This window comes from Leuresthes tenuis, unplaced genomic scaffold (assembly GCF_036924035.1).
Source record: "Leuresthes tenuis unplaced genomic scaffold, fLeuTen1.0.hap1 SCAF_5, whole genome shotgun sequence".
Taxonomy (NCBI): domain Eukaryota; kingdom Metazoa; phylum Chordata; class Actinopteri; order Atheriniformes; family Atherinopsidae; genus Leuresthes; species Leuresthes tenuis.
In genome coordinates, this window is record NW_027325359.1 from 36491128 (window position 1) to 36515211 (window position 24084).

The 24084-nt window shown below is 48.4% G+C and overlaps 1 protein-coding gene across 1 annotated transcript in view; it reads left to right on the forward strand.

Annotated features, from left to right (window-relative positions):
* Positions 1-3279: 3279 nt before the first annotated feature.
* rpgrip1l (RPGRIP1 like) overlaps positions 3280-24084 on the forward strand; it is a 38551-nt gene continuing 17746 nt past the window's right edge. Inside the window, exons 1-20 of the mRNA XM_072386768.1 lie at positions 3280-3359; positions 4295-4386; positions 7386-7530; positions 7832-8145; positions 8286-8385; positions 8726-8869; positions 8962-9067; positions 12803-12949; positions 13027-13100; positions 16060-16199; positions 16297-16403; positions 17818-17868; positions 17941-18117; positions 18216-18333; positions 18817-19269; positions 19918-20060; positions 20232-20562; positions 20739-20944; positions 22455-22607; positions 23664-23738. Of these exons, the coding sequence (XP_072242869.1) occupies positions 4299-4386; positions 7386-7530; positions 7832-8145; positions 8286-8385; positions 8726-8869; positions 8962-9067; positions 12803-12949; positions 13027-13100; positions 16060-16199; positions 16297-16403; positions 17818-17868; positions 17941-18117; positions 18216-18333; positions 18817-19269; positions 19918-20060; positions 20232-20562; positions 20739-20944; positions 22455-22607; positions 23664-23738 (3072 nt within the window). The 5' untranslated portion in view covers positions 3280-3359; positions 4295-4298. The remainder of the gene's footprint in view (positions 3360-4294; positions 4387-7385; positions 7531-7831; positions 8146-8285; positions 8386-8725; positions 8870-8961; positions 9068-12802; positions 12950-13026; positions 13101-16059; positions 16200-16296; positions 16404-17817; positions 17869-17940; positions 18118-18215; positions 18334-18816; positions 19270-19917; positions 20061-20231; positions 20563-20738; positions 20945-22454; positions 22608-23663; positions 23739-24084) is intronic.

A 24084-nucleotide genomic window follows, 5' to 3' on the forward strand; every position in this document is an offset into this window, starting at 1 on the left:
TTCATTTACACATTTTAGTTTTTTCTTTTTCAGTTTTAGTTTTGATTTCATCTTTTCAGCTTCTGTGAAACCTGTGAGTTTATCTTTCAACATGAACTCAGTGTTTTAAATGATGTTTAAATAATGTTTAAATGATGTTTAAATTATGTTTAACACCTTCACTGTTGGATGTCTTCTTGTAAAACTCTTTATTTCCACTCTGACACACTGGAGGAAAGTAAAGGAGTTTATAATGAAAGAGAATCTTGATTAGAAACTCCTTTTGCATCTGTTTGTTGTCTTTTTTTGTCTTCATGCAGTTAATTTATTATATCCGTGTCATCTTGTGGTCATTTATTTTCTTTGTGGTTGTTGTTTGTCTGTAGTTTTTCTTTTAAAATAACCCAATTACACATTTTCTTAGATGAACACATGGATAGATTAGCCCAGAAAACCTGTGAAATTCACTCTACTAACAATAAGCAAACAGGATGAGTTCTTCTTGCTTATCTTTCAGATGTCTGTATATTCAGTTTCTCCTCTTAAACGCAGAGCCTGACCTGCTGGACTCATCTGAACACAGTGAAGAGAAGCTTTGGGGAAATCTGCCTATATTACAATATGATGGTAAGAGGGCCGCCATGCTCTTCTGATCATGTGCTTGACAGTTGCTGCACAGTTGCAGGCACGGCCCGTTGAACAGGAGGTCGGCAGGCGTCAGAAACCGACTCTCTGACAGACTTTGCCGCGGCCGCTGGCTCGCCTCGCCCTGAGAGACGCAGAGGAGGGGGGTCAAAGGTTACAGCTGGAAGCAGCAGCAGTGATGAGAGACTGTCACGGCCCAGCGGCTGCTGACATGTGGAGTGAACTCATTCTGTCCAGCCGGCTCACTCATCTCAGGATGCTAGATTAGATCCATCGCCGGTCCAGGAAAGGTGTCTGACAGCATTCCTGTCAAATTCCCTGCAAGGCAGCCATGAGCCATCTCTCCACTTAGCTGCTCATGTATAAGCCCACATGTAAAGTCGGGTCAAACAGAGTCCTCAGATTGTCAGCTTGTCATGGGTTAAACATGATGGAAAACACAAGAGATGAGGGAGAACTGCACAGTAGATTTACATAAAAGTCAATAAATAGATGGAAAACAGCCTCTTTCACAGACAGTAAAGTGATAAACTTGTTTTTTCAGTTAAGTTTTAGTGGTGCAAATAACTTTTATGTCGCTATTGTGAACACAAAACCTGTTTGGACCAAAGAGAAATTAAAATATAGCTGCAGGCCAATAGGTATATTGATTCACAATATCTGCAACCATCACATTTCAGGTCTGAATAGTGACACAGGAACTATAATAGGAAGCAGCACTACAATTTTTGCTAATTACAGCGCCCCCTAGTGGCCGGATTACACCTTTTTTCGCATGCTTTGGAGGGAGTCTCGAAGCGTGCGACCAAATTTGGTCTTTGGAAGTCAAAGAGTTGCCGAGATATGAGCAAACTTCACAAAAAGTTGAACTATCAATGGGGCAAACCACAGTATCTGCAGATATCACGATTTCATTTTAAATAAAAAGGCATCAAAAGATATTACAAAAAACAATGTTATGCTAATTACAGCGCCCCCTAGTGACCAAATGACACCAGATTTCTTTTCTGCACTTGGGACAGAGCCTTGAAGCCTGCCATCGAATTTGGTTTTGTTTGGCCGAAGCATTCCTGAGATATGAGCTCACATCGAAATCGGAGCCTTTGCCGCTGATTTTGATTGGCTGTAGCGGGCGAACGAAGTCGAAACTGAAAAATCCATCTCTTAACTTTTGTGTGGATTGGTCTGAAGATAGTCTGTGCCACTTTTCCTGGGAATCAGTCAAAATTTGCGACCGCTGAAACTTTTTTTTTCCCTTTCAACGAAATCCAAGATGGCGGAAAATCCAAGATGGCGGAAAATCCAAGATGGCGGAAAATCTATCATGACGCATTTTGACGTCATAGGGCTCGTTGAACTCAGTATGATCCAAGGAATCCAACAGTACCTTGTTTTTGAAAATTGGCCTACCGGGTCTAAAGTTACATGCAGAAATGTACTGCAAACTTTGCCCCGTTGGTGGCGCTACTGCCAACATGTAACACAACTTTTTACCATACGGTCCTATGGGCTGCCATAGCCTTCGCTGCATGGACCCCAACAAAAAGCAGCTGGCCTTGAAATCACAGAACCAAAATCAATCTCCTTACTCACATTCTCTAAACAGCTTCTAAATTCTCTCAGGAACACTGCCATATATTTTTAAAGTTATAGAAGAACATTTTCCCAAAGTTGAGGATAATTTCAAACAAACGTGATAATCAAATAACAATGGCTGAAATGGATAGAGTGAGTGGCCGCCTCTCTCTTAATAAGGCACCTGGTTCAGACCCATTTCAGGGTTTCAGGGTTCACTTTTATAGACATTTCTGGGAAGACTTCATCAAGTTTTTATGGAAATATTTTAAACTTCTATACTTCCACCCATTTATTATTATTTATAAGTCCTAAACCTGACAAGGATCCCAGAAGACGTATTACTCTTAGAAATTCTGATTGATTCTGACTTCTATAAAGCTTTCGATTCGGTAGAGCACCCATTTATTTCCAAGTTCTTGAACATTTAGGTTTTGGAATCAAATTTAGAAATCAGAATATCAACAGTTGTACCCTCTGTACCAGCTTTAATGTAGGGATTCACAGGGCTGTCCCATTTTACCATATTTATTCATATTGGTGACAGAAATGTTAGCAATATACATTGACATAGAAACTATCGACCATATTTCCTTTTCTTGTGGTGAAATACAAACATTATGGATTAAAACTTCACAAATGGATAAAACAAAAAATTGCATCATTTCTAATTTCTATTTCTAAAGATGATGTAACTATTGGTATGATCTTGGAAAACAAAAATGATGAACTCTGTTGGAATGTGATCCTACGCTTAGCACATTTTATATCCACAAAAATAGAATACTGAAATCATGATATCTTAAAGAATTTCCCTATTGAATTAGATAGATACAAATCAATTTATAGAAGTTGTGTATTTTCTTTTCCACTAGATTAATTACTTATTTATAACATTTATTTTTCTTCTTTTCATTGTGTTTAATTATTATTTATTTTATTCAATCTGCTCTTGCACTTTATGTTGAAGCATTTTGAGATATGTTGCTTTAATAAAAATATAAAAGAGCAGCTGCCCTCCAGCGGCTCACATATCAGGAAAACTACAATTCCCATGGGGCTTTTCGTTTCACGCATGCGCAGCTATACCATAGCGACATCACGGACAGTTGTTTTCTGTGGCAACCGTCACTCGGGATTAAATAAAATCATCTTAAAAGGTAATAAGTGTTTAAAAAGTAAGCAGAAAAGTATTAGGTAGGAACAATTTAGTGATGTGGGAAGTCATGTGTGTCAAAGCTGTGATTAAAGGGTCGTATTTTTAAAATTAAGTTAGACCGTTAACCTCTCAGCGTTAGCCGCTGCTAGCTTGGTGCTAGTTTGAAATTTGATGGAGATGAATCACAACGAACCTTTTTATTTCACGAATCTACCTGTTACTCCTGAGTTTAGAGGAGTCTACGTGTCGTGTTTAGGCTGCTTGTATGGTCGCTACTGGAGGTAGCTGCAGTCAGACAGAGTTTAAAATGCTTCGGTTCATATGAAACTGTTTGTATTCAGTGAAATATGAAGCGTGGAACCGGCGACCTGCCTGCTGTGGGACGTCATTATCTTATTATGTACTCTTAGATAACTACAGAGCGTTTTGTAAGACAATGTGATGTCATGAAGGTGATGTGTGAGTCGGGTTGGCGACCCTAAGTGTAAGGTGTGCTGTATGAGCGTGTGTCACAGTGAAATATAAAATGAAAATATAAAACTCTCGAAGGAAAGAATTAAGTTAGAGTAGGATGAACCTTTCACAGGAGCCATAATCAGTGTGGGGCAGTGGAGAAGGGCTGAATAAGGGTTGGAAAAGGGAACTGAGACCATCTTTTAGTCATCTTTCAGAGCTCTAATCACTTTTTATAGTTTTGGAAAATGAGAGACGTCTGGGATGCAGAGCAGGAACAAAATGGAGGAAAAGGAGGAGGAAGATTAAACCATTTCTACCCTTTATCGTGTGAAATGTGGGATCATTGGCAGATAGAGTAGAATAACTTGGAGCCCTGATGAGGACACAGTGACAATAACTGACGAAACTCTGAGAGACGACACGCCGGCTGCTGAAAGTGTTGAAAGTTGAGGATTTAACGAAGGAACTTTCTGTTTTCAGAGACATGTCCTCCCTGCTGGATGAGACCGCCGCAGACGTTCCAGTCAGAGACAACGCAGCCAACCTGTCCCGCCTCACAGCTGCTGCTCCAGGTGGGTTGCTGCTGCTGCCGTGAAGCTGCCCGTGGCGTGTTTGCTGTTTTTATGGCTGGATATTTCTCCTGGTTTCAGATAACTTCATGTTTCATTAAAGATCTCACAGGGCAGCAGAGTTAATACTGTTCAAGCTGCATTTTCACACCTTCCTACCTGTATTTGCACATTTACTGTTGACCTTTTACATTTTTACTGCATTTTCACACCTTCCTTCCTGTATTTGCACATTTACTGTCGACCTTTTACATTTTCACTGCATTTTCACACCTTCCTTCCTGTATTTGCACATTTACTGTTGACCTTTTTACATTTTTACTGCATTTCCACACCTTCCTTCCTGTATTTGCACATTTACTGTTGACCTTTTACATTTTTACTGCATCTTCACACCTTCCTACCTGTATTTACACATTTACTGTTGACCTTTTACATTTTTACTGCATTTCCACACCTTCCTTCCTGTATTTGCACATTTACTGTTGACCTTTTACATTTTTACTGCATTTTCACACCTTCCTTCCTGTATTTGCACATTTACTGTCGACCTTTTACATTTTCACTGCATTTTCACACCTTCCTTCCTGTATTTGCACATTTACTGTTGACCTTTTTACATTTTTACTGCATTTTCACACCTTCCTTCCTGTATTTGCACATTTACTGTTGTCCTTTTACATTTTTACTGCATTTTCACACCTTCCTTCCTGTATTTGCACATTTACTGTTGACCTTTTTACATTTTTACTGCATTTTCACACCTTCCTACCTGTATTTGCACATTTTCTGTTGACCTTTTACATTTTTACTGCATTTTCACACCTTCCTACCTGTATTTGCACATTTACTGTTGACCTTTTACATTTTTACTGCATTTTCACACCTTCCTACCTGTATTTGCACATTTACTGTTGACCTTTTACATTTTTACTGCATTTTCACACCTTCCTACCTGTATTTGCACATTTACTGTTGACCTTTTACATTTTTACTGCATTTTCACACCTTCCTACCTGTATTTGCACATTTACTGTCAACCTTTTACATTTTTACTGCATTTTCACACCTTCCTTCCTGTATTTACACATTTACTGTTGACCTTTTACATTTTTACTGCATTTTCACACCTTCCTTCCTGTATTTGCACATTTACTGTTGACCTTTTTACATTTTTACTGCATTTTCACACCTTCCTTCCTGTATTTGCACATTTACTGTTGACCTTTTTACTGCATTTTCACACCTTCCTACCTGTATTTACACATTTACTGTTGACCTTTTTACTGCATTTTCACACCTTCCTGTCTGTATTTGCACATTTTCTGTTGACCTTTTTACTGCATTTTCACACCTTCCTATCTGTATTTGCACATTTTCTGTTGACCTTTTTACTGCATTTTCACACCTTCCTATCTGTATTTGCACATTTTCTGTTGACCTTTTACATTTTCACTGCATTTTCACACCTTCCTTCCTGTATTTGCACATTTACTGTTGACCTTTTTACATTTTTACTGCATTTTCACACCTTCCTTCCTGTATTTGCACATTTACTGTCGACCTTTTACATTTTTACTGCATCTTCACACCTTCCTACCTGTATTTGCACATTTACTGTTGACCTTTTTACATTTTTACTGCATTTTCACACCTTCCTACCTGTATTTGCACATTTACTGTCGACCTTTTACATTTTTACTGCATTTTCACACCTTCCTACCTGTATTTGCACATTTTCTGTTGACCTTTTACATTTTTACTGCATTTTCACACCTTCTTACCTGTATTTGCACATTTTCTGTTGACCTTTTACATTTTTACTGCATTTTCACACCTTCTTACCTGTATTTGCACATTTTCTGTTGACCTTTTACATTTTTACTGCATTTTCACACCTTCTTACCTGTATTTGCACATTTACTGTTGACCTTTTACATTTTTACTGCATTTTCACACCTTCCTACCTGTATTTACACATTTACTGTTGACCTTTTACATTTTTACTGCATTTCCACACCTTCCTTCCTGTATTTGCACATTTACTGTTGACCTTTTACATTTTTACTGCATTTTCACACCTTCCTACCTGTATTTGCACATTTACTGTTGACCTTTTACATTTTTACTGCATTTTCACACCTTCCTACCTGTATTTGCACATTTGCTGTTGACCTTTTACATTTTTACTGCATTTTCACACCTTCCTACCTGTATTTGCACATTTACTGTCGACCTTTTACATTTTTACTGCATTTTCACACCTTCCTACCTGTATTTGCACATTTACTGTCGACCTTTTACATTTTTACTGCATTTTCACACCTTCCTACCTGTATTTGCACATTTACTGTCGACCTTTTACATTTTTACTGCATTTTCACACCTTCCTACCTGTATTTGCACATTTACTGTTGACCTTTTACATTTTTACTGCATTTCCACACCTTCCTTCCTGTATTTGCACATTTACTGTTGACCTTTTACATTTTTACTGCATTTCCACACCTTCCTTCCTGTATTTGCACATTTACTGTTGACCTTTTACATTTTTACTGCATTTTCACACCTTCCTACCTGTATTTGCACATTTACTGTTGACCTTTTACATTTTTACTGCATTTTCACACCTTCCTTCCTGTATTTGCACATTTGCTGTTGACCTTTTACATTTTTACTGCATTTTCACAAAGTAGGACTTAATGAAACTATTTAGATGAAGTCCAAATGTTATAAAGAACAACCTCAGTTCCTTATGTAGAATTGACTTTCAGGCATGTTTATGATCTAATTCTTGTCTAATTTATCTTTTTAAATCTACTTTCTGTGTGGAGTTACATCCCAACATAGCAGATAAATCCATGTTCATTTTGGTCTTTGACTCCAACATGTCTACTGTGGAGATTGGGTTCACTTTTATCTTTAAACTCCTCAGAAACGCTGTTATCTTACAGTGGAACTGCAGTTTATTCCCTCACTGTAAAAGTCTTGTTTCATGACAGATTCATTGATGTATCTGGATGCTCGGACACAACAGGACATCTCGCGGATGTCCAGGGAGGAGCTGGAGGACCGGTACCTGCGTCTCAATGAAGAGACGATGCAGCTCAAACAGCACATTCACAAACAAGATGAAAAGATCAAGAAGTGAGTCTAAATCCAGTCCGAAGAAGCTCTTTCCTGACTGCTGTTGGTAACACGATCAGTTCCATCAGAATCAGTCAAACACACTGCTAATGGCTGCTTTTCTCACCCGTCGTGGTCAGGATTTTAGCTGAATCGTTTGTTTATGTGGTTAATCCGTCCGTCTCAGTCAAACAAAAGAAAACAAAAGCTGGCCTGATCTCAAACTGTGAAGAATAAACTGAACTTCTGCCTCTGTAACCATCAGCTGGTGACTTGATGGTTTATTCTCACGCTTGTCCTGCGTCTGCCCCGCCCCCTTCAGGCTGGGTACGAAGCTGATGCGACTGGTGAAGGACCGGGGCCGGATGGAGCAGCTGGTGGCGGGGGGGGCGCAGCCGGCTCCCAGGGTTAGAGACGTGGAGATGGAGGAGATGATGGAGGAGCTCCAGGAGAAGGTCCGGGGTCAGGAGGCTGAGAACGAGAGGCTGAAACAGCGCCTCCTGGTGGCCAAGCAGCAGCTGCTCAACACGCAGAGCCGGAGGCAGACGCTGTACGGACACGTGCACTCGCGGGTGAACTCTGGCACCAAGAAGCTGCGGGACGACACGTCGTCTCTTTCTCCAACGCGACCCAGAAGTGAGTCCAGGCGCCGTTTCTCACTCAGACTTCATGCTTTTCAGACTCCACACGACGCGCTGTTTCCTGTTTCTCGTGTTTGACCTCTGGCATCCGAGTTGATTCTCTTGTCTTCATGTCCCTGCATTTGTCTCCTGCAGGTTTGAGGAGTTTGGACGGAGGTGCGAGACCCCCGACCGGCCAGCTGCCTCGATATGGACACAGCCTGCTGGAGGAGGCAAGGGCCGAGATCCGCAACCTGTGAGTGGATCTCCTTCATCCTCCGCTGGTTTAACTTCTCCCTGCAGAGCTGCGTGGGTGTCAGATAGTGGTGACATTATGAAGCTTTACTGGATGTTAGGCTCTGTCCATGACTTAATGACAGGTGCAGTCAGTATAATAATCAGAAAGCAGCTGGGCTCAGATAGGTTGGAGAGCTCCATCATCAGGGAGCTGCTCCTCTGCACCTAAAGGAGCCAGTTGAGGAGGTTCAGACATCAGTTGATGATGTCTGAACCTCCCTGAGGAGGTGTTTCACAGGGATGGGTGGAGGGAGCAGAGCCTGAGTGGTCCTGTAACTAGATGTGACTTTGTGTGCCAGAGAGAACGTCATTGAGTCCCAGCGTCGCCACATGGAGGATCTGGAAGGAGCCTTGGAGCTGCTGAGGGAGGAGCTGAGGAAGAGGGAGGTGGAGTACGAGGAGAGACTCCTGCAGGTCCGACAGGAGCAAAACTCCACTGTGAGGTACGGTTCACCGTGTTGGTGAAGAGCTGCTGACACACAGAAGGATGTGCAACCACACACACCTGTCTTCTTCTTCTTCTTCTTCTGCTCAGGTCACATGTCAGCAGCAACGTGTCGATGATCAAACTGCAGAAGCAGCTGACGGACAGATCCAACACCGTGACGGAGCTGGAGGGTCGATTTCTGCAGCTGCAAGAGGTGAGATGTTCGGCATCCTCTGGTGGTGGAAGTCAATACTGCTTTCATCCACTAACACCCACTTCCATCCGCTTCCATCCGCTTCCACACGCTTCCACTCGCTTTCATCTGCTTCCACACGCTAACACCCGCTTCCACACGCTTCCACTCGCTTTCATCTGCTTCCACACGCTAACACCCGCTTCCACCCGCTTCCATCCGCTAACACCATCTTCCACCCGCTAACACCCGCTTCCACTCGCTAACACCCGCTAACACCATCTTCCACACGCTAACACCCGCTTCCACTCGCTTCCATCTGCTTCCACCCGCTAACACCATCTTCCACCCGCTTCCATCTGCTTCCACCCGCTAACACCATCTTCCACCCGCTAACACCCGCTTCCATCTGCTTCCACCCGCTAACACCATCTTCCACCCGCTAACACCCGCTTCCATCTGCTTCCACCCGCTTCCACTCGCTTCCATCTGCTTCCACCCGCTAACACCATCTTCCACCCGCTTCCACTCGCTTCCATCTGCTTCCACCCGCTAACACCATCTTCCACCCGCTTCCACTCGCTTCCATCTGCTTCCACCCGCTAACACCATCTTCCACCCGCTTCCACTCGCTTCCATCTGCTTCCACCCGCTAACACCATCTTCCACCCGCTTCCACTCGCTTCCATCTGCTTCCACCCGCTAACACCCGCTTCCACTCGCTAACACCCGCTTCCACTCGCTAACACCCGCTTCCACTCGCTTCCATCTGCTTCCACCCGCTAACACCATCTTCCACCCGCTAACACCCGCTTCCATCTGCTTCCACCCGCTAACACCATCTTCCACCCGCTAACACCCGCTTCCACTCGCTAACACCCGCTAACACCATCTTCCACACGCTAACACCCGCTTCCACTCGCTTCCATCTGCTTCCACCCGCTAACACCATCTTCCACCCGCTTCCATCTGCTTCCACCCGCTAACACCATCTTCCACCCGCTAACACCCGCTTCCATCTGCTTCCACCCGCTAACACCATCTTCCACCCGCTAACACCCGCTTCCATCTGCTTCCACCCGCTAACACCATCTTCCACCCGCTTCCACTCGCTTCCATCTGCTTCCACCCGCTAACACCATCTTCCACCCGCTTCCACTCGCTTCCATCTGCTTCCACCCGCTAACACCATCTTCCACCCGCTTCCACTCGCTTCCATCTGCTTCCACCCGCTAACACCATCTTCCACCCGCTTCCACTCGCTTCCATCTGCTTCCACCCGCTAACACCATCTTCCACCCGCTTCCACTCGCTTCCATCTGCTTCCACCCGCTAACACCATCTTCCACCCGCTAACACCCGCTTCCACTCGCTAACACCCGCTTCCACTCGCTAACACCCGCTTCCACTCGCTTCCATCTGCTTCCACCCGCTAACACCATCTTCCACCCGCTAACACCCGCTTCCATCTGCTTCCACACGCTAACACCATCTTCCACCCGCTAACACCCGCTTCCACTCGCTAACACCCGCTTCCACTCGCTAACACCCGCTTCCACTCGCTTCCATCTGCTTCCACCCGCTAACACCATCTTCCACCCGCTAACACCCGCTTCCATCTGCTTCCACACGCTAACACCCGCTTCCATCTGCTTCCACCCGCTAACACCATCTTCCACCCGCTAACACCCGCTTCCATCTGCTTCCACCCGCTAACACCATCTTCCACCCGCTAACACCCGCTTCCATCTGCTTCCACCCGCTAACACCATCTTCCACCCGCTTCCACCCGCTAACACCCGCTTCCATCTGCTTCCACCCGCTAACACCATCTTCCACCCGCTTCCACCCGCTAACACCCGCTTCCACCATCTTCCACCCGCTAACACCCGCTTACACCCGCTTCCATCTGCTTCCACCCGCTAACACCCACTTCCACCCGCTAACACAAGCGTCCACCAGCTAACTCCCGCTAACACCTGCTTCCACCCGCTAACACACGCTTCCACCCGCTAACACACGCTTCCACCCGCTAACACACGCTAACACAAGCGTCCACCAGCTAACTCCCGCTAACACCTGCTTCCACCCGCTAACACACGCTTCCACCCGCTAACACACGCTTCCACCCGCTAACACACGCTTCCACCCGCTAACACACGCTAACACAAGCGTCCACCAGCTAACTCCCGCTAACACACGCTTCCACCCGCTAACACCATCTTCCACCCGCTAACACCCGCTTCCATCTGCTTCCACCCGCTAACACCATCTTCCACCCGCTAACACCCGCTTCCATCTGCTTCCACCCGCTAACACACGCTTCCACCCGCTAACACACGCTAACACAAGCGTCCACCAGCTAACTCCCGCTAACACACGCTTCCACCCGCTAACACCATCTTCCACCCGCTAACACCCGCTTCCATCTGCTTCCACACGCTAACACCCGCTTCCATCTGCTTCCACCCGCTAACACCATCTTCCACCCGCTAACACCCGCTTCCATCTGCTTCCACCCGCTAACACCATCTTCCACCCGCTAACACCCGCTTCCATCTGCTTCCACCCGCTAACACCATCTTCCACCCGCTTCCACCCGCTAACACCCGCTTCCATCTGCTTCCACCCGCTAACACCCGCTTCCACCATCTTCCACCCGCTAACACCCGCTTACACCCGCTTCCATCTGCTTCCACCCGCTAACACCCACTTCCACCCGCTAACACAAGCGTCCACCAGCTAACTCCCGCTAACACCTGCTTCCACCCGCTAACACACGCTTCCACCCGCTAACACACGCTTCCACCCGCTAACACACGCTTCCACCCGCTAACACACGCTAACACAAGCGTCCACCAGCTAACACCTGCTTCCACCCGCTAACACACGCTTCCACCCGCTAACACACGCTTCCACCCGCTAACACACGCTTCCACCCGCTAACACACGCTAACACAAGCGTCCACCAGCTAACTCCCGCTAACACACGCTTCCACCCGCTAACACCATCTTCCACCCGCTAACACCCGCTTCCATCTGCTTCCACCCGCTAACACCATCTTCCACCCGCTTCCACCCGCTAACACCCGCTTCCATCTGCTTCCACCCGCTAACACCATCTTCCACCCGCTTCCACCCGCTAACACCCGCTTCCACCATCTTCCACCCGCTAACACCCGCTTCCATCTGCTTCCACCCGCTAACACCCACTTACACCCGCTAACACAAGCGTCCACCAGCTAACTCCCGCTAACACCTGCTTCCACCCGCTAACACACGCTTCCACCCGCTAACACACGCTTCCACCCGCTAACACACGCTAACACAAGCGTCCACCAGCTAACTCCCGCTAACACCTGCTTCCACCCGCTAACACACGCTTCCACCCGCTAACACCCGCTAACACACGCTTCCACCCGCTAACACAAGCGTCCACCAGCTAACTCCCGCTAACACACGCTTCCACCCGCTAACACCTTCCGGATCTGATTATTTCCATCTTAGATTTAAACATGTGAGGACATTTAGCTGAAGCCACAGTGACCCACTGATACTGTCCGAAACACAGGAATCTTAGAGCAAAGCAGAGAAAGATCAACGTTCAAACTTTGACTACCTGACTGATCACAGCAGCAGTCAGTTTGATTCTTGCTTCTCAGTAATCTGTGAGACTGTGGACATACCTGAGCAGATAAAGCTGACTGCAGCATGAAGAAGACGCTGCCTGTGTGTGAGCCTCCGCTGTGTTTCCAGGCTCAGCAGACTCTGAAGGCCAGCCATGACGCTGCGATGATGAGGGTGGACGAGCTGTCGGCTCAGCTGAAAGGCGAGCGGCTGAAGAGTTTGGAGCTGGAGCAGCGGCTGCAGGGCACGAACATCACCAAGGCCCGGGTGGAGCAGGTGAAGCAGTTTTACCAGCTGCTGGGTGTTCAGAGGCTGCTGCTGTGGTCTCCTCACTGTGTCCTGTTGTCTTACAGTTGCAGGACCGGATCAGTGAGCTGCAGCAGGACAATGACCTGCTGACGGACAACAACAAGAAACTGCTGAACAGGTGATTGTTTCAGGCTGGTGCTGCTCCTCCTCTGCTGTTTCATTACAGGGGACATCAAGTCATCTGTCTGTGGCGTCCCACAGGGTTCCATTCTGGGGCCTTTATTGTTCCTGTTATATCTGCTCCCTCTTTAAGGACGAATCCCCTCAGCTTAATTTCTCTTTAACGTGTTTCTCCGCTGCTCAGACTCTGTTAAATGTTGGATTTGACAGCTTTCTGCACAGATCTGTGTCTAAGCTCAGGGAAACTAATGATATACAAATCAGATTTAACTTATTTAGTTACTGAAACAGAAACATCTTGTGTAGCTGAAGCCATCTGTGGGTTTGTTCTCTGTGTTTTCCGTCCAGTTATGAGCTCAGTTTTGATTAAAACCTTCAACACGTCGCATTTCCCAGCTCCTCCATCCTTGATTCTGTCAGCTACCGGCAGGTACATCGAGGTACTTAGGACACAGATGCAGGGTCTTTGGGATTCCAAAAGGGTTTTATTATTTAACCGCACACACAGGGCACTGCGCGGCGATCTCCCGACAGCGCAAAATAAACAAGCTATGAAACCCAATGCGCTCTCCTCGGTAACTATGGCGGAGAAGGAGCGCCGCTATGAAATTTACAAAACATAAAACTCTCCACAATGGGAGGAAAACAGAAAGGCTATGAATTGTTAACAAAACAAAAACACGCTGTCCTAATGAGGCGGAGTAAAACAAAAGACGCACTCTTCCAAACCGAGGCTCTATGAAAATTTAACTTAAAGGCTCACCTTTAACGGGGGCACGAGATATATATAATAAAACAAAACAATCCGCTAATCGGAGGTGGCTACGAAGGTTACAACAAAAATCTCTCCTTAAAAATGGAGGAAAAGTAAGGCTGTGAAACTTACCGTTAGACAATAAATAAACTATGGCTATGGAACAATGTACAAACAAAATAGCACTGCAGGCTCGTGGAATCTGTGGAACTTGACACAGGACAGATGGCTGGTAAGGTAACTCAAAAGAGACAACATACTGGCAACGAGACGAGGGAAACGCAGACTAAATACACCTGAGGGACCAAGGGGAACAGGTGGAAACACTTGGGAATCAGGGAAGACGATGAGACACACGGGAGGAAGGGCAAGATACCTGAAACGAGAGGAGCTGTTAATTTCAAAATAAAACAGGAAGTGACAAGACAAGGTACCAAAACCTAAGAGCCTCTGTGACAAGACAAGACATGAAACGGAACGTAGATCGTGATAGATTCCCACGACATATGCTTCATTGTGTCACCTGCTCAGGTGTGTCGCCTGCTCAGGTGTCACCTGCTCAGGTGTGTCGCCTGCTCAGGTGTCACCTGCTCAGGTGTGTCGCCTGCTCAGGTGTGTCGCCTGCTCAGGTGTGTCGCCTGCTCAGGTGTGTCGCCTGCTCAGGTGTGTCACCTGCTCAGGTGTCACCTGCTCAGGTGTGTCGCCTGCTCAGGTGTGTCAGCTCAGGTGTGTCGCCTGCTCAGGTGTGTCGCCTGCTCAGGTGTGTCGCCTGCTCAGGTGTGTCAGCTCAGGTGTGTCAGCTCAGGTGTGTCGCCTGCTCAGGTGTGTCGCCTGCTCAGGTGTGTCGCCTGCTCAGGTGTTTCCTGCTCAGGTGTTTCCTGCTCAGGTGTGTCACCTGCTCAGGTGTGTCGCCTGCTCAGGTGTGTCGCCTGCTCAGGTGTGTCGCCTGCTCAGGTGAGTCGCCTGCTCAGGTGTGTCGCCTGCTCAGGTGTGTCGCCTGCTCAGGTGTTTCCTGCTCAGGTGTTTCCTGCTCAGGTGTGTCACCTGCTCAGGTGTGTCGCCTGCTCAGGTGTGTCGCCTGCTCAGGTGTGTCGCCTGCTCAGGTGAGTCGCCTGCTCAGGTGTGTCGCCTGCTCAGGTGTGTCGCCTGCTCAGGTGTGTCGCCTGCTCAGGTGAGTCGCCTGCTCAGGTGTGTCACCTGCTCAGGTGTCGCCTGCTCAGGTGTGTCGCCTGCTCAGGTGTGTCGCCTGCTCAGGTGTGTCACCTGCTCAGGTGTGTCACCTGCTCAGGTGTGTCGCCTGCTCAGGTGTGTCGCCTGCTCAGGTGTCACCTGCTCAGGTGTGTCGCCTGCTCAGGTGTGTCGCCTGCTCAGGTGTGTCGCCTGCTCAGGTGTGTCGCCTGCTCAGGTGTGTCGCCTGCTCAGGTGTGTCGCCTGCTCAGGTGAGTCACCTGCTCAGGTGTGTCACCTGCTCAGGTGTGTCACCTGCTCAGGTGTGTCACCTGCTCAGGTGTCACCTGCTCAGGTGTCACCTGCTCAGGTGTCACCTGCTCAGGTGTGTCGCCTGCTCAGGTGTGTCACCTGCTCAGGTGTGTCACCTGCTCAGGTGTGTCGCCTGCTCAGGTGTGTCGCCTGCTCAGGTGTGTCGCCTGCTCAGGTGTCACCTGCTCAGGTGTGTCGCCTGCTCAGGTGTGTCGCCTGCTCAGGTGTCACCTGCTCAGGTGTCACCTGCTCAGGTGTCACCTGCTCAGGTGTGTCGCCTGCTCAGGTGTCACCTGCTCAGGTGTCACCTGCTCAGGTGTGTCGCCTGCTCAGGTGTGTCGCCTGCTCAGGTGTGTCGCCTGCTCAGGTGTCACCTGCTCAGGTGTGTCGCCTGCTCAGGTGTGTCGCCTGCTCAGGTGTCACCTGCTCAGGTGTCACCTGCTCAGGTGTGTCGCCTGCTCAGGTGTCACCTGCTCAGGTGTCACCTGCTCAGGTGTGTCGCCTGCTCAGGTGTGTCGCCTGCTCAGGTGTCACCTGCTCAGGTGTCACCTGCTCAGGTGTCACCTGCTCAGGTGTGTCGCCTGCTCAGGTGTCACCTGCTCAGGTGTCACCTGCTCAGGTGTGTCGCCTGCTCAGGTGTCACCTGCTCAGGTGTCACCTGCTCAGGTGTGTCGCCTGCTCAGGTGTGTCACCTGCTCAGGTTCCTGTGTCGGTGTGTTTGCAGCGCCTTCGATGTGTCTCAGCAGCAGAAGTGGCAGCTCCAGGAGCAGCAGCTGAAGCTACAGATCAGTCAGCTGGAGACGGCGCTGAAGGCCGACCTCGTCGACAAAAATGAGATTCTGGACAAAATCAAGGCTGAGAGGGGTGTGTTTACATCTGTGAGACCTGCTCTGATTCACTTCCTCTGAGAAGAAACCACTGCTGCACATCCTTTGATCTCTTCCCTGTGATTGTGTTGCAGAGAAAAACGAGCAGCTGACAGAGGAGAACACCAGACTTCATGTCCAGTTTCTGGAACAGAAGCAGCGACTGGAGGAACTGAGCAACCGGCTGAAGTTCTACAGCAGAGTGAGCTGCTGCAGTTATTCAATTCAACTTTATTTATAAAGCGCCAGATTACAACAATTACAGTCATCTCAAGGCACTTAAGTAAAATAGTCCAATTCAAGCCTCGACCAGCTGGGGTTTGAGAGGACAGAAAAGAGGGAAAAGAGGGGGAAAAACACCATTCAAAGGATACCTGCTGGAACAGGGAAACACAAGTTAATAACCACAATAATGTCACATGTACATAATATCATTTGAGAAATTAAACAGGGGGAAAAGAGAGCAAAGTGAGGAAAGGTGTGACAGATGAGCTCCCCCAGCAGTCTGGGCCTATAGCAGCTTAACTATGGGATGTTTCAGGCTCACCTGAGCCATCCCTAACTATAAGCTTCATCAGAAAGGAAAGTTTGAGCCTGATCTTAAAGGTAGAGAGGGTGTCTGCTTCCTGAAGCCAAACTGGCAGCTGGTTCCACAGAGAGGGGCCTGATAACTGAAGGCTCTGCCTCCCATTCTGCTTTTAGGGGCCTGATAACTGAAGGCTCTGCCTCCCATTCTGCTTTTAGGGGCCTGATAACTGAAGGCTCTGCCTCCCATTCTGCTTTTAGGGGCCTGATAACTGAAGGCTCTGCCTCCCATTCTGCTTTTAGGGGCCTGATAACTGAAGGCTCTGCCTCCCATTCTGCTTTTAGGGGCCTGATAACTGAAGGCTCTGCCTCCCATTCTGCTTTTAGGGGCCTGATAACTGAAGGCTCTGCCTCCCATTCTGCTTTTAGGGGCCTGATAACTGAAGGCTCTGCCTCCCATTCTGCTTTTAGGGGCCTGATAACTGAAGGCTCTGCCTCCCATTCTGCTTTTAGGGGCCTGATAACTGAAGGCTCTGCCTCCCATTCTGCTTTTAGGGGCCTGATAACTGAAGGCTCTACCTCCCATTCTGCTTTTAGGGGCCTGATAACTGAAGGCTCTGCCTCCCATTCTGCTTTTAGGGGCCTGATAACTGAAGGCTCTGCCTCCCATTCTGCTTTTAGGGGCCTGATAACTGAAGGCTCTGCCTCCCATTCTGCTTTTAGGGGCCTGATAACTGAAGGCTCTGCCTCCCATTCTGCTTTTAGGTGCCTGATAACTGAAGGCTCTGCCTCCCATTCTGCTTTTAGGGGCCTGATAACTGAAGGCTCTGCCTCCCATTCTGCTTTTAGGGGCCTGATAACTGAAGGCTCTGCCTCCCATTCTGCTTTTAGGGGCCTGATAACTGAAGGCTCTGCCTCCCATTCTGCTTTTAGAAACTCTGGGAACCACAAGGAAACCTGCAGCCTGAGAGCAAAGTGCTCTGTTGGGGAAATATCCAACTGTGAGATCTTTAAGATGTGATGGAGCTCGGTCATTAAGAACTTCATGAAACATGAAACGTCAGCCTGACGTTCTTCTCTGTGCCCTTTAGGAGGATGAATACAACGTGGCTGAACTCACCGAGGCGCTGCTGCTTATTAAAGTGAGTGGAGGATGAAGCTGGGAGTTTCTTGGGTTATGATCGCTGTGTCTAACTTGACTTTTTGTGCCTCAGAAGCGTAAATCCCAGCGGAGCGGGGACCTGGGCTTCCTGGCAGACGTGGAGGAGGCGAGCAGCGGCACAGAGAGCGCCGTCAGGGAGCTGAGAGCCGCTCACGCCGAAACCATCCAGGAGCTGGAGAAGACCAGAAACCTGCTGAACATGGAGAGCCAGATCAGCAGGGACTACAAGGTGGGGGGGCAGAGAAAAACACCCGAACCTGAGGGTCTCTACCTTTTCAGCCTGAAACGGGATCACAGATCAGTCTGACTTCTGTTCTGGTGCCTCAGGCTGAGCTGGAAGCTGTGCTGCAGAGGATGAAGAGCGAGAAGGTCGAGTTCCAGCAGAAGCTGGAGCGCCAGGCTCAGGTGCTGGAGGCCAGGGCGGCAAAAATCAGCAGACTGGAAGGTACTCATCCAAAACTCAGACACATCTGTTATCAAACAACACAAATACTACAACAAAGAATTCAAACCAGGGAGCGAGATTACCTGGAAAGTCATGAAACCTGAGGCTGAACTTTTACATTTTCCCAGCAGTCCTGTCTCAGCTTTGATCTCCACCACAGCTTATAAATCTCTTTCCTCTTTAAATGAACACATTTAAACCCAGATGCAGCTCCAATAATCGCTTGAGGAGCGACCTCTGACCCTGACAGCACCCAGAATCCTCAGAAATGTGTCCCAGAGATGCAGGTTGGCCCCCTGTTCCTTAGACTCAGAGCTAAAATCCTCCCTTTGGTTCCCTGGAACCTTTCCTGCCCAACAGACGGCGGTTAACTCAAATAATTGTTCCTCAGCTGATGTTGGAGGCAGTAATGTGTTCATTTTAACTGCTCAGCGACCCCAGACGGTGTTTTTGCACTGAAGCTGCCCTGTTTCTGCTCCACAGCTCAGTTCAGAGACGTCGCCTACAGCACCAAGACCTCCGTGTTGGAGCCCGACCCGGCAGGTGCAGGCGAGGCGGATCGGTTTGAAGGAACTGTCCACCTGGAACGTGGGGAAAACCTCCTGGAGCTGCAGATAGTCGGCGCCACGCTGTCTCCGCCCGCCATGCAGGCTCTGGGGGACGCCGACCCATCCACCTTCTGCACTTACTCCTTCTACCTGTTTGAGGCTCACTCCACCCCGGTGGTGATGGGCCTCAACCCCCGGTACGGCTTCACCTCGAGGTTCACGGTGAGCGTGGACGACCACTTCCTGGACTACGTGCAAAGGGGCGCGGTTACAGTGGAGCTGCATCAGGCCTTGGGCCTGGAGTGGAGGACGCTGGCCAGGGCCCAGCTGAGGCTGCAGCGGCTGCTGGAGCAGGACGGGAAGCTGCAGGGCAGCGTCCCGCTGGTTGGTGAGTCTGAACCAGAACCAGAACCGGCAGAGAAATCAAACCGCACCACAGCACCTCCTGAAGTAAAGTTGGTTAAACCAAATCCTGTTCAGAAAAACCTTCTCAGCCTTTCAAAAGCCAGTCAAAGGCAGCTAAGAAGTCACTTTTATGCATTTATTTCACATTAGAAAGGTCCATCGGTGTCACGGACAGCATGGCGGTCTGCAGTCACACAGAAGCTTTTATACATGGGAGCTGGGCAGAGAAGAAGAAGAAGAAGTTTTACTCAGATCGCCGTTAAAATGCCTAAATGTTCCCATCATTAATGAGCTTAAACCCTCTGATGTTACTGTCAGTTTACTGGGATTTTTATCACCGTTCACAGCAGAATCAGAACCAGAATCAGCTTTAGCTGCTGGTTCTGTGCACACATCCAGTTAGACTGCAGTTAGCTGAGCTAAAAGACACACAGATGTGCAAATAATGCGGAAATAACCAGTTTTTACAAGCAGCTGTAGCAAAGATATGATGTAATGTGTGAAAAATAAAGAAGACGTTTCACTGAACATCAACAGAATTCACATTAAACAGAGGCTGTGGCTGCATGGCTTCGTGTGGCGGAGCACTGAAGGTCATATGAAGGTCATGTGAAGGTCATGTGGTTCTCAGGGACACGTGAGGAGCTGCGGTCCTTCGGCTCCGTGGACTTCTGGGTGAGGCTGAGGTTCCCCGTGGCGGAGACGCTGCGGCGGTACGGAGAGAAGAGGAAGGCGCTGGGCTTCATCCCCGCGGCCCTCGGCGAGCCCTCACAGGTACGCCTCAGGCAGCTTAAACACACCTGCAGCCCTCTGGCTTTGTTGCATGTGACCAAATCGTCCGATAATCGGGCTTAAAGAATGATTAATTATGGATCAGTTGCCTGATAAAGCAGTGAAACTTTGAAGCTGTTGTTGCTTCTGTTTGGGTGACATCATCACCTTCAGCCCAGCAGCAGCAGCTGGAACGAGCTCGCCATCGCCGTCCGCCGCTGCACAGACCTCCGGTCCAGGAGCTCCCAGCAGCCCAGTCCCTACGTCGTCTACAAGTTCTTCAGCTTCCCCGACTATCCCACCGCCATCGTTCACGATCGCCGCGACCCCGAGTTCCACGACCTCCAGTCCTACGGCGTCCTGCCAGGCGCAGATCTGGACCGGTACCTGAGGAACGAGGAGCTTCAGTTCTACGTGTTCGACGCCAAAGAGGAGCAGATGGACGCCTACCTGGGGAAGGCCCGAGTGCCTCTGCTGCCTCTGGCCTCTGAGCAGGTCATCTCAGGTGGGGCTTACCTGCATCTATGTTCACTTTAAGGCTTTTTATTTAAGATCGCTCATAAAAAGAGATGAAAACCTGCTCCCATAAACCATCACATGATCCGTCTGCGGCTTCTTCTCTTCCTGCTCTTTCTTTATGCACCATCCAGCTAACCGAGTCCAACTGTTTGGGTCCTGCAGGTGTGTTTGACTTGGCTGATCACTCTGGACTTCCTGCTGGCCGTATAGAAGTGACTCTGAGGTGGAAGCTCACTGAGCTCCCAGCAGCAGGCTCCATCATGGCTGCTGCAGAGGTTGGATTCATCCCAGAGGAGAAGGAGGATCCAGCTGATTCACCGCTGAGGAGCATCAAAGACACACCGATGGACAAGAAGCAGGACAGAGAGGTCAGGTGTTCAGACCGGGGCTCATGCTGTTCAGCAGCTGTTCTGCAGCTGTTTCAGCAGCTGTTCAGCAGCTGTTCAGCAGCTGTTTCAGCAGCTGTTCAGCAGCTGTTCTGCAGCTGTTCTGCAGCTGTTCCAGCAGCTGTTCTGCAGCTGTTCTGCAGCTGTTTCAGCAGCCGTTTAGCAGCTGTTTCAGCAGCTGTTCAGCAGCTGTTCAGCAGCTGTTCAGCAGCTGTTCTGCAGCTGTTCTGCAGCTGTTCCAGCAGCTGTTCTGCAGCTGTTCTGCAGCTGTTTCAGCAGCTGTTCTGCAGCTGTTTCAGCAGCTGTTCAGCAGCTGTTCTGCAGCTGTTTCAGCAGCTGTTCAGCAGCTGTTCAGCAGCTGTTCAGCAGCTGTTCAGCAGCTGTTCTGCAGCTGTTCAGCAGCTGTTCAGCAGCTGTTCAGCAGCTGTTCTGCAGCTGTTCAGCAGCTGTTCAGCAGCTGTTCTGCAGCTGTTTCAGCAGCTGTTCTGCAGCGGTTCTGCAGCTGTTCCAGCAGTCGTTCTGCAGCTGTTCTGCAGCTGTTCTGCAGCCGTTCTGCAGCTGTTTCAGCAGCTGTTCTGCAGTCGTTTCAGCAGCTGTTCAGCAGCTGTTCAGCAGCTGTTTCAGCAGCTGTTCAGCAGCTGTTCAGCAGTCGTTCTGCAGCTGTTCTGCAGCCGTTCTGCAGCTGTTTCAGCAGCTGTTCTGCAGTCGTTTCAGCAGCTGTTCAGCAGCTGTTCTGCAGCTGTTCTGCAGCTGTTCTGCAGCTGTTTCAGCAGCTGTTTCAGCAGCTGTTCTGCAGCCGTTCTGCAGCTGTTTCAGCAGCTGTTCAGCAGCTGTTCAGCAGCTGTTCTGCAGCTGTTCTGCAGCTGTTTCAGCAGCTGTTCTGCAGTCGTTTCAGCAGCTGTTCAGCAGCTGTTCAGCAGCTGTTTCAGCAGCTGTTCAGCAGCTGTTCAGCAGTCGTTCTGCAGCTGTTCTGCAGCCGTTCTGCAGCTGTTTCAGCAGCTGTTCTGCAGTCGTTTCAGCAGCTGTTCAGCAGCTGTTCTGCAGCTGTTCTGCAGCTGTTCTGCAGCTGTTTCAGCAGCTGTTTCAGCAGCTGTTCTGCAGCCGTTCTGCAGCTGTTTCAGCAGCTGTTCAGCAGCTGTTCAGCAGCTGTTCAGCAGCTGTTCAGCAGCTGTTCAGCAGCCGTTCAGCAGCTGTTTCAGCGGCTGAGCTCAGCACCTAAAGCAGGAGGAGGCACACTCCGATTCAGTGTTGGAATATTTAGAAATGAAATGAAACTCAGAACAGGGGATTTTAAAGCAGCCACAGCTGTGAAGAAGTAAAGAAAATGGCGTCACTTTTACTCAGCTGAACCTGTTCTGGGTCTCAGGAGCCTCCAGCTGACAGTAAAGCCTTTTTCTATTGATCACTAACACCTGCTAACACCTGGATTTCAGTGTTTGTTCCTCGAGTTTCTGCAGAGAACAGAACGTTTTCCTCTCATTCTGACCATCAGGCACCGCTGCCCAAACTCAGGAGACAGAGGACGCAAGAGAGGGACGGAGCGGCCGCCAAACGAGTCACATTCACAGAGTCCACAGCCGCCGACCGCCGGGTGAGAACGCCTGAATGCACCACTGGAAACGGGGAGCTCTCCGCTCAGAAAGAGGTTTGTCCCGACCAATGTTCCCTCTAATTTTTCATGTGTCTGGGCACAAAAAGCTCCCTGAGCACACTGAGGACCGCTGTGAGCAACATCAGATGTGACCACACACCTGTTCAAAACCTTGGATCATAGCAAGTTACATTAAAAGAATCAAATCACGGCAGCAGTTTTCATTAGTTTACTTTGAATATAAGCGATTTGGCTCACTTAAAATGAAAAAGACAGATCTTGTTGGTGTTCATGAGATGTTTAGTATGTTATATGTTGTGTGAGAGTCACGCTTTGGCCTGGCTGAGGGTCCGGTTCTGGAAGAAATGAGGCAGACATAACATTTAGTTCACATTAAAACATTCACATGTGCTGTAGCTTGTAATACAGTGGGAATTCCTGTAAGTTTGTCTGCAAAATATCTAATTACACAGTTTTTTTAAAATAAAAAAATCTTAATAAATGTCACTAGAATATGCACAAATTTGACTTTAGTTTCACCTTATTTTACACGTCTGTCCTTCTCACTTCTCCAAACACTTTGTCCAGGTTGGTGGCTTCGTACCAGTCGACCTTTCTCACCCAGCTTCACCGCTTGTTCTTCTATTTGCACTCAGACAGCCATTCCATCTTAAAATAATTTCTTTTGTACTTTGGCTTGGTGAGTGGATGTGTCGCCATCATGGGTTGCGTTTCTTAACTCCGCCGCACTGTTGTTAGCAAGCTAACCTGCACGGTTACAAGAACTATCAATGCTGTGATTGGCTGCACACTCACTGCGTTACATTGAAAAACGGTACAGAAAAACACATTATTGGTCTAATTAAATAGATTAGATTCGGTCTAATATTAGATATTAATTAACACGTTTATGGTGAATTTTATTTTATGCGCTGCATAGATTTTCTAGCTTAGAGGGAACATTGCGTCACGACGAGCTCCAGCGCGCTGAGCAGCGTCCTCCCACTCAGATTATTAAAGATGGCGCTCTGTGCACATCTTAGCTGATATTAGATGGATGTTTTTACCTTTTAGGGACAGAAAAAGTGATGATTTTTGTGTTTCTGTTAGTTTGAGGACCGGAGTGTGGCGGCGAGTCCTGCTGTGTCTGCGGAGAAGAGAGCAACGCTCCCACCTGCTGTCAAGGTAAACCCTGATTATAAAGAGCCTCACGATGAACCATCAGCAGATAGAACAGCTCAGACTGACTTCTTATTGAAGGCTGACTTCATCTGAAGGAAACCTGGAGCTGGAAGTTTAAAAAGCCTCTGAAGTTACAGGCAGAATGTCTGAGACTTAGAGAGAAGACTCTCTAAACCCATCTATCCTGTTCATACCTTCCATAAATACTGTTTTATGTACAGCGTGTCTGTGTCGTTGTTCCCGCTGAGCTCAGCTGTTTTTGAATATATACTTTGCTCTAAAGTCCACAGGATGGTTTCTGGGGTTTATTATGTTCTGTGAGACAGTCTCACAGGTAGAAACTATGGTA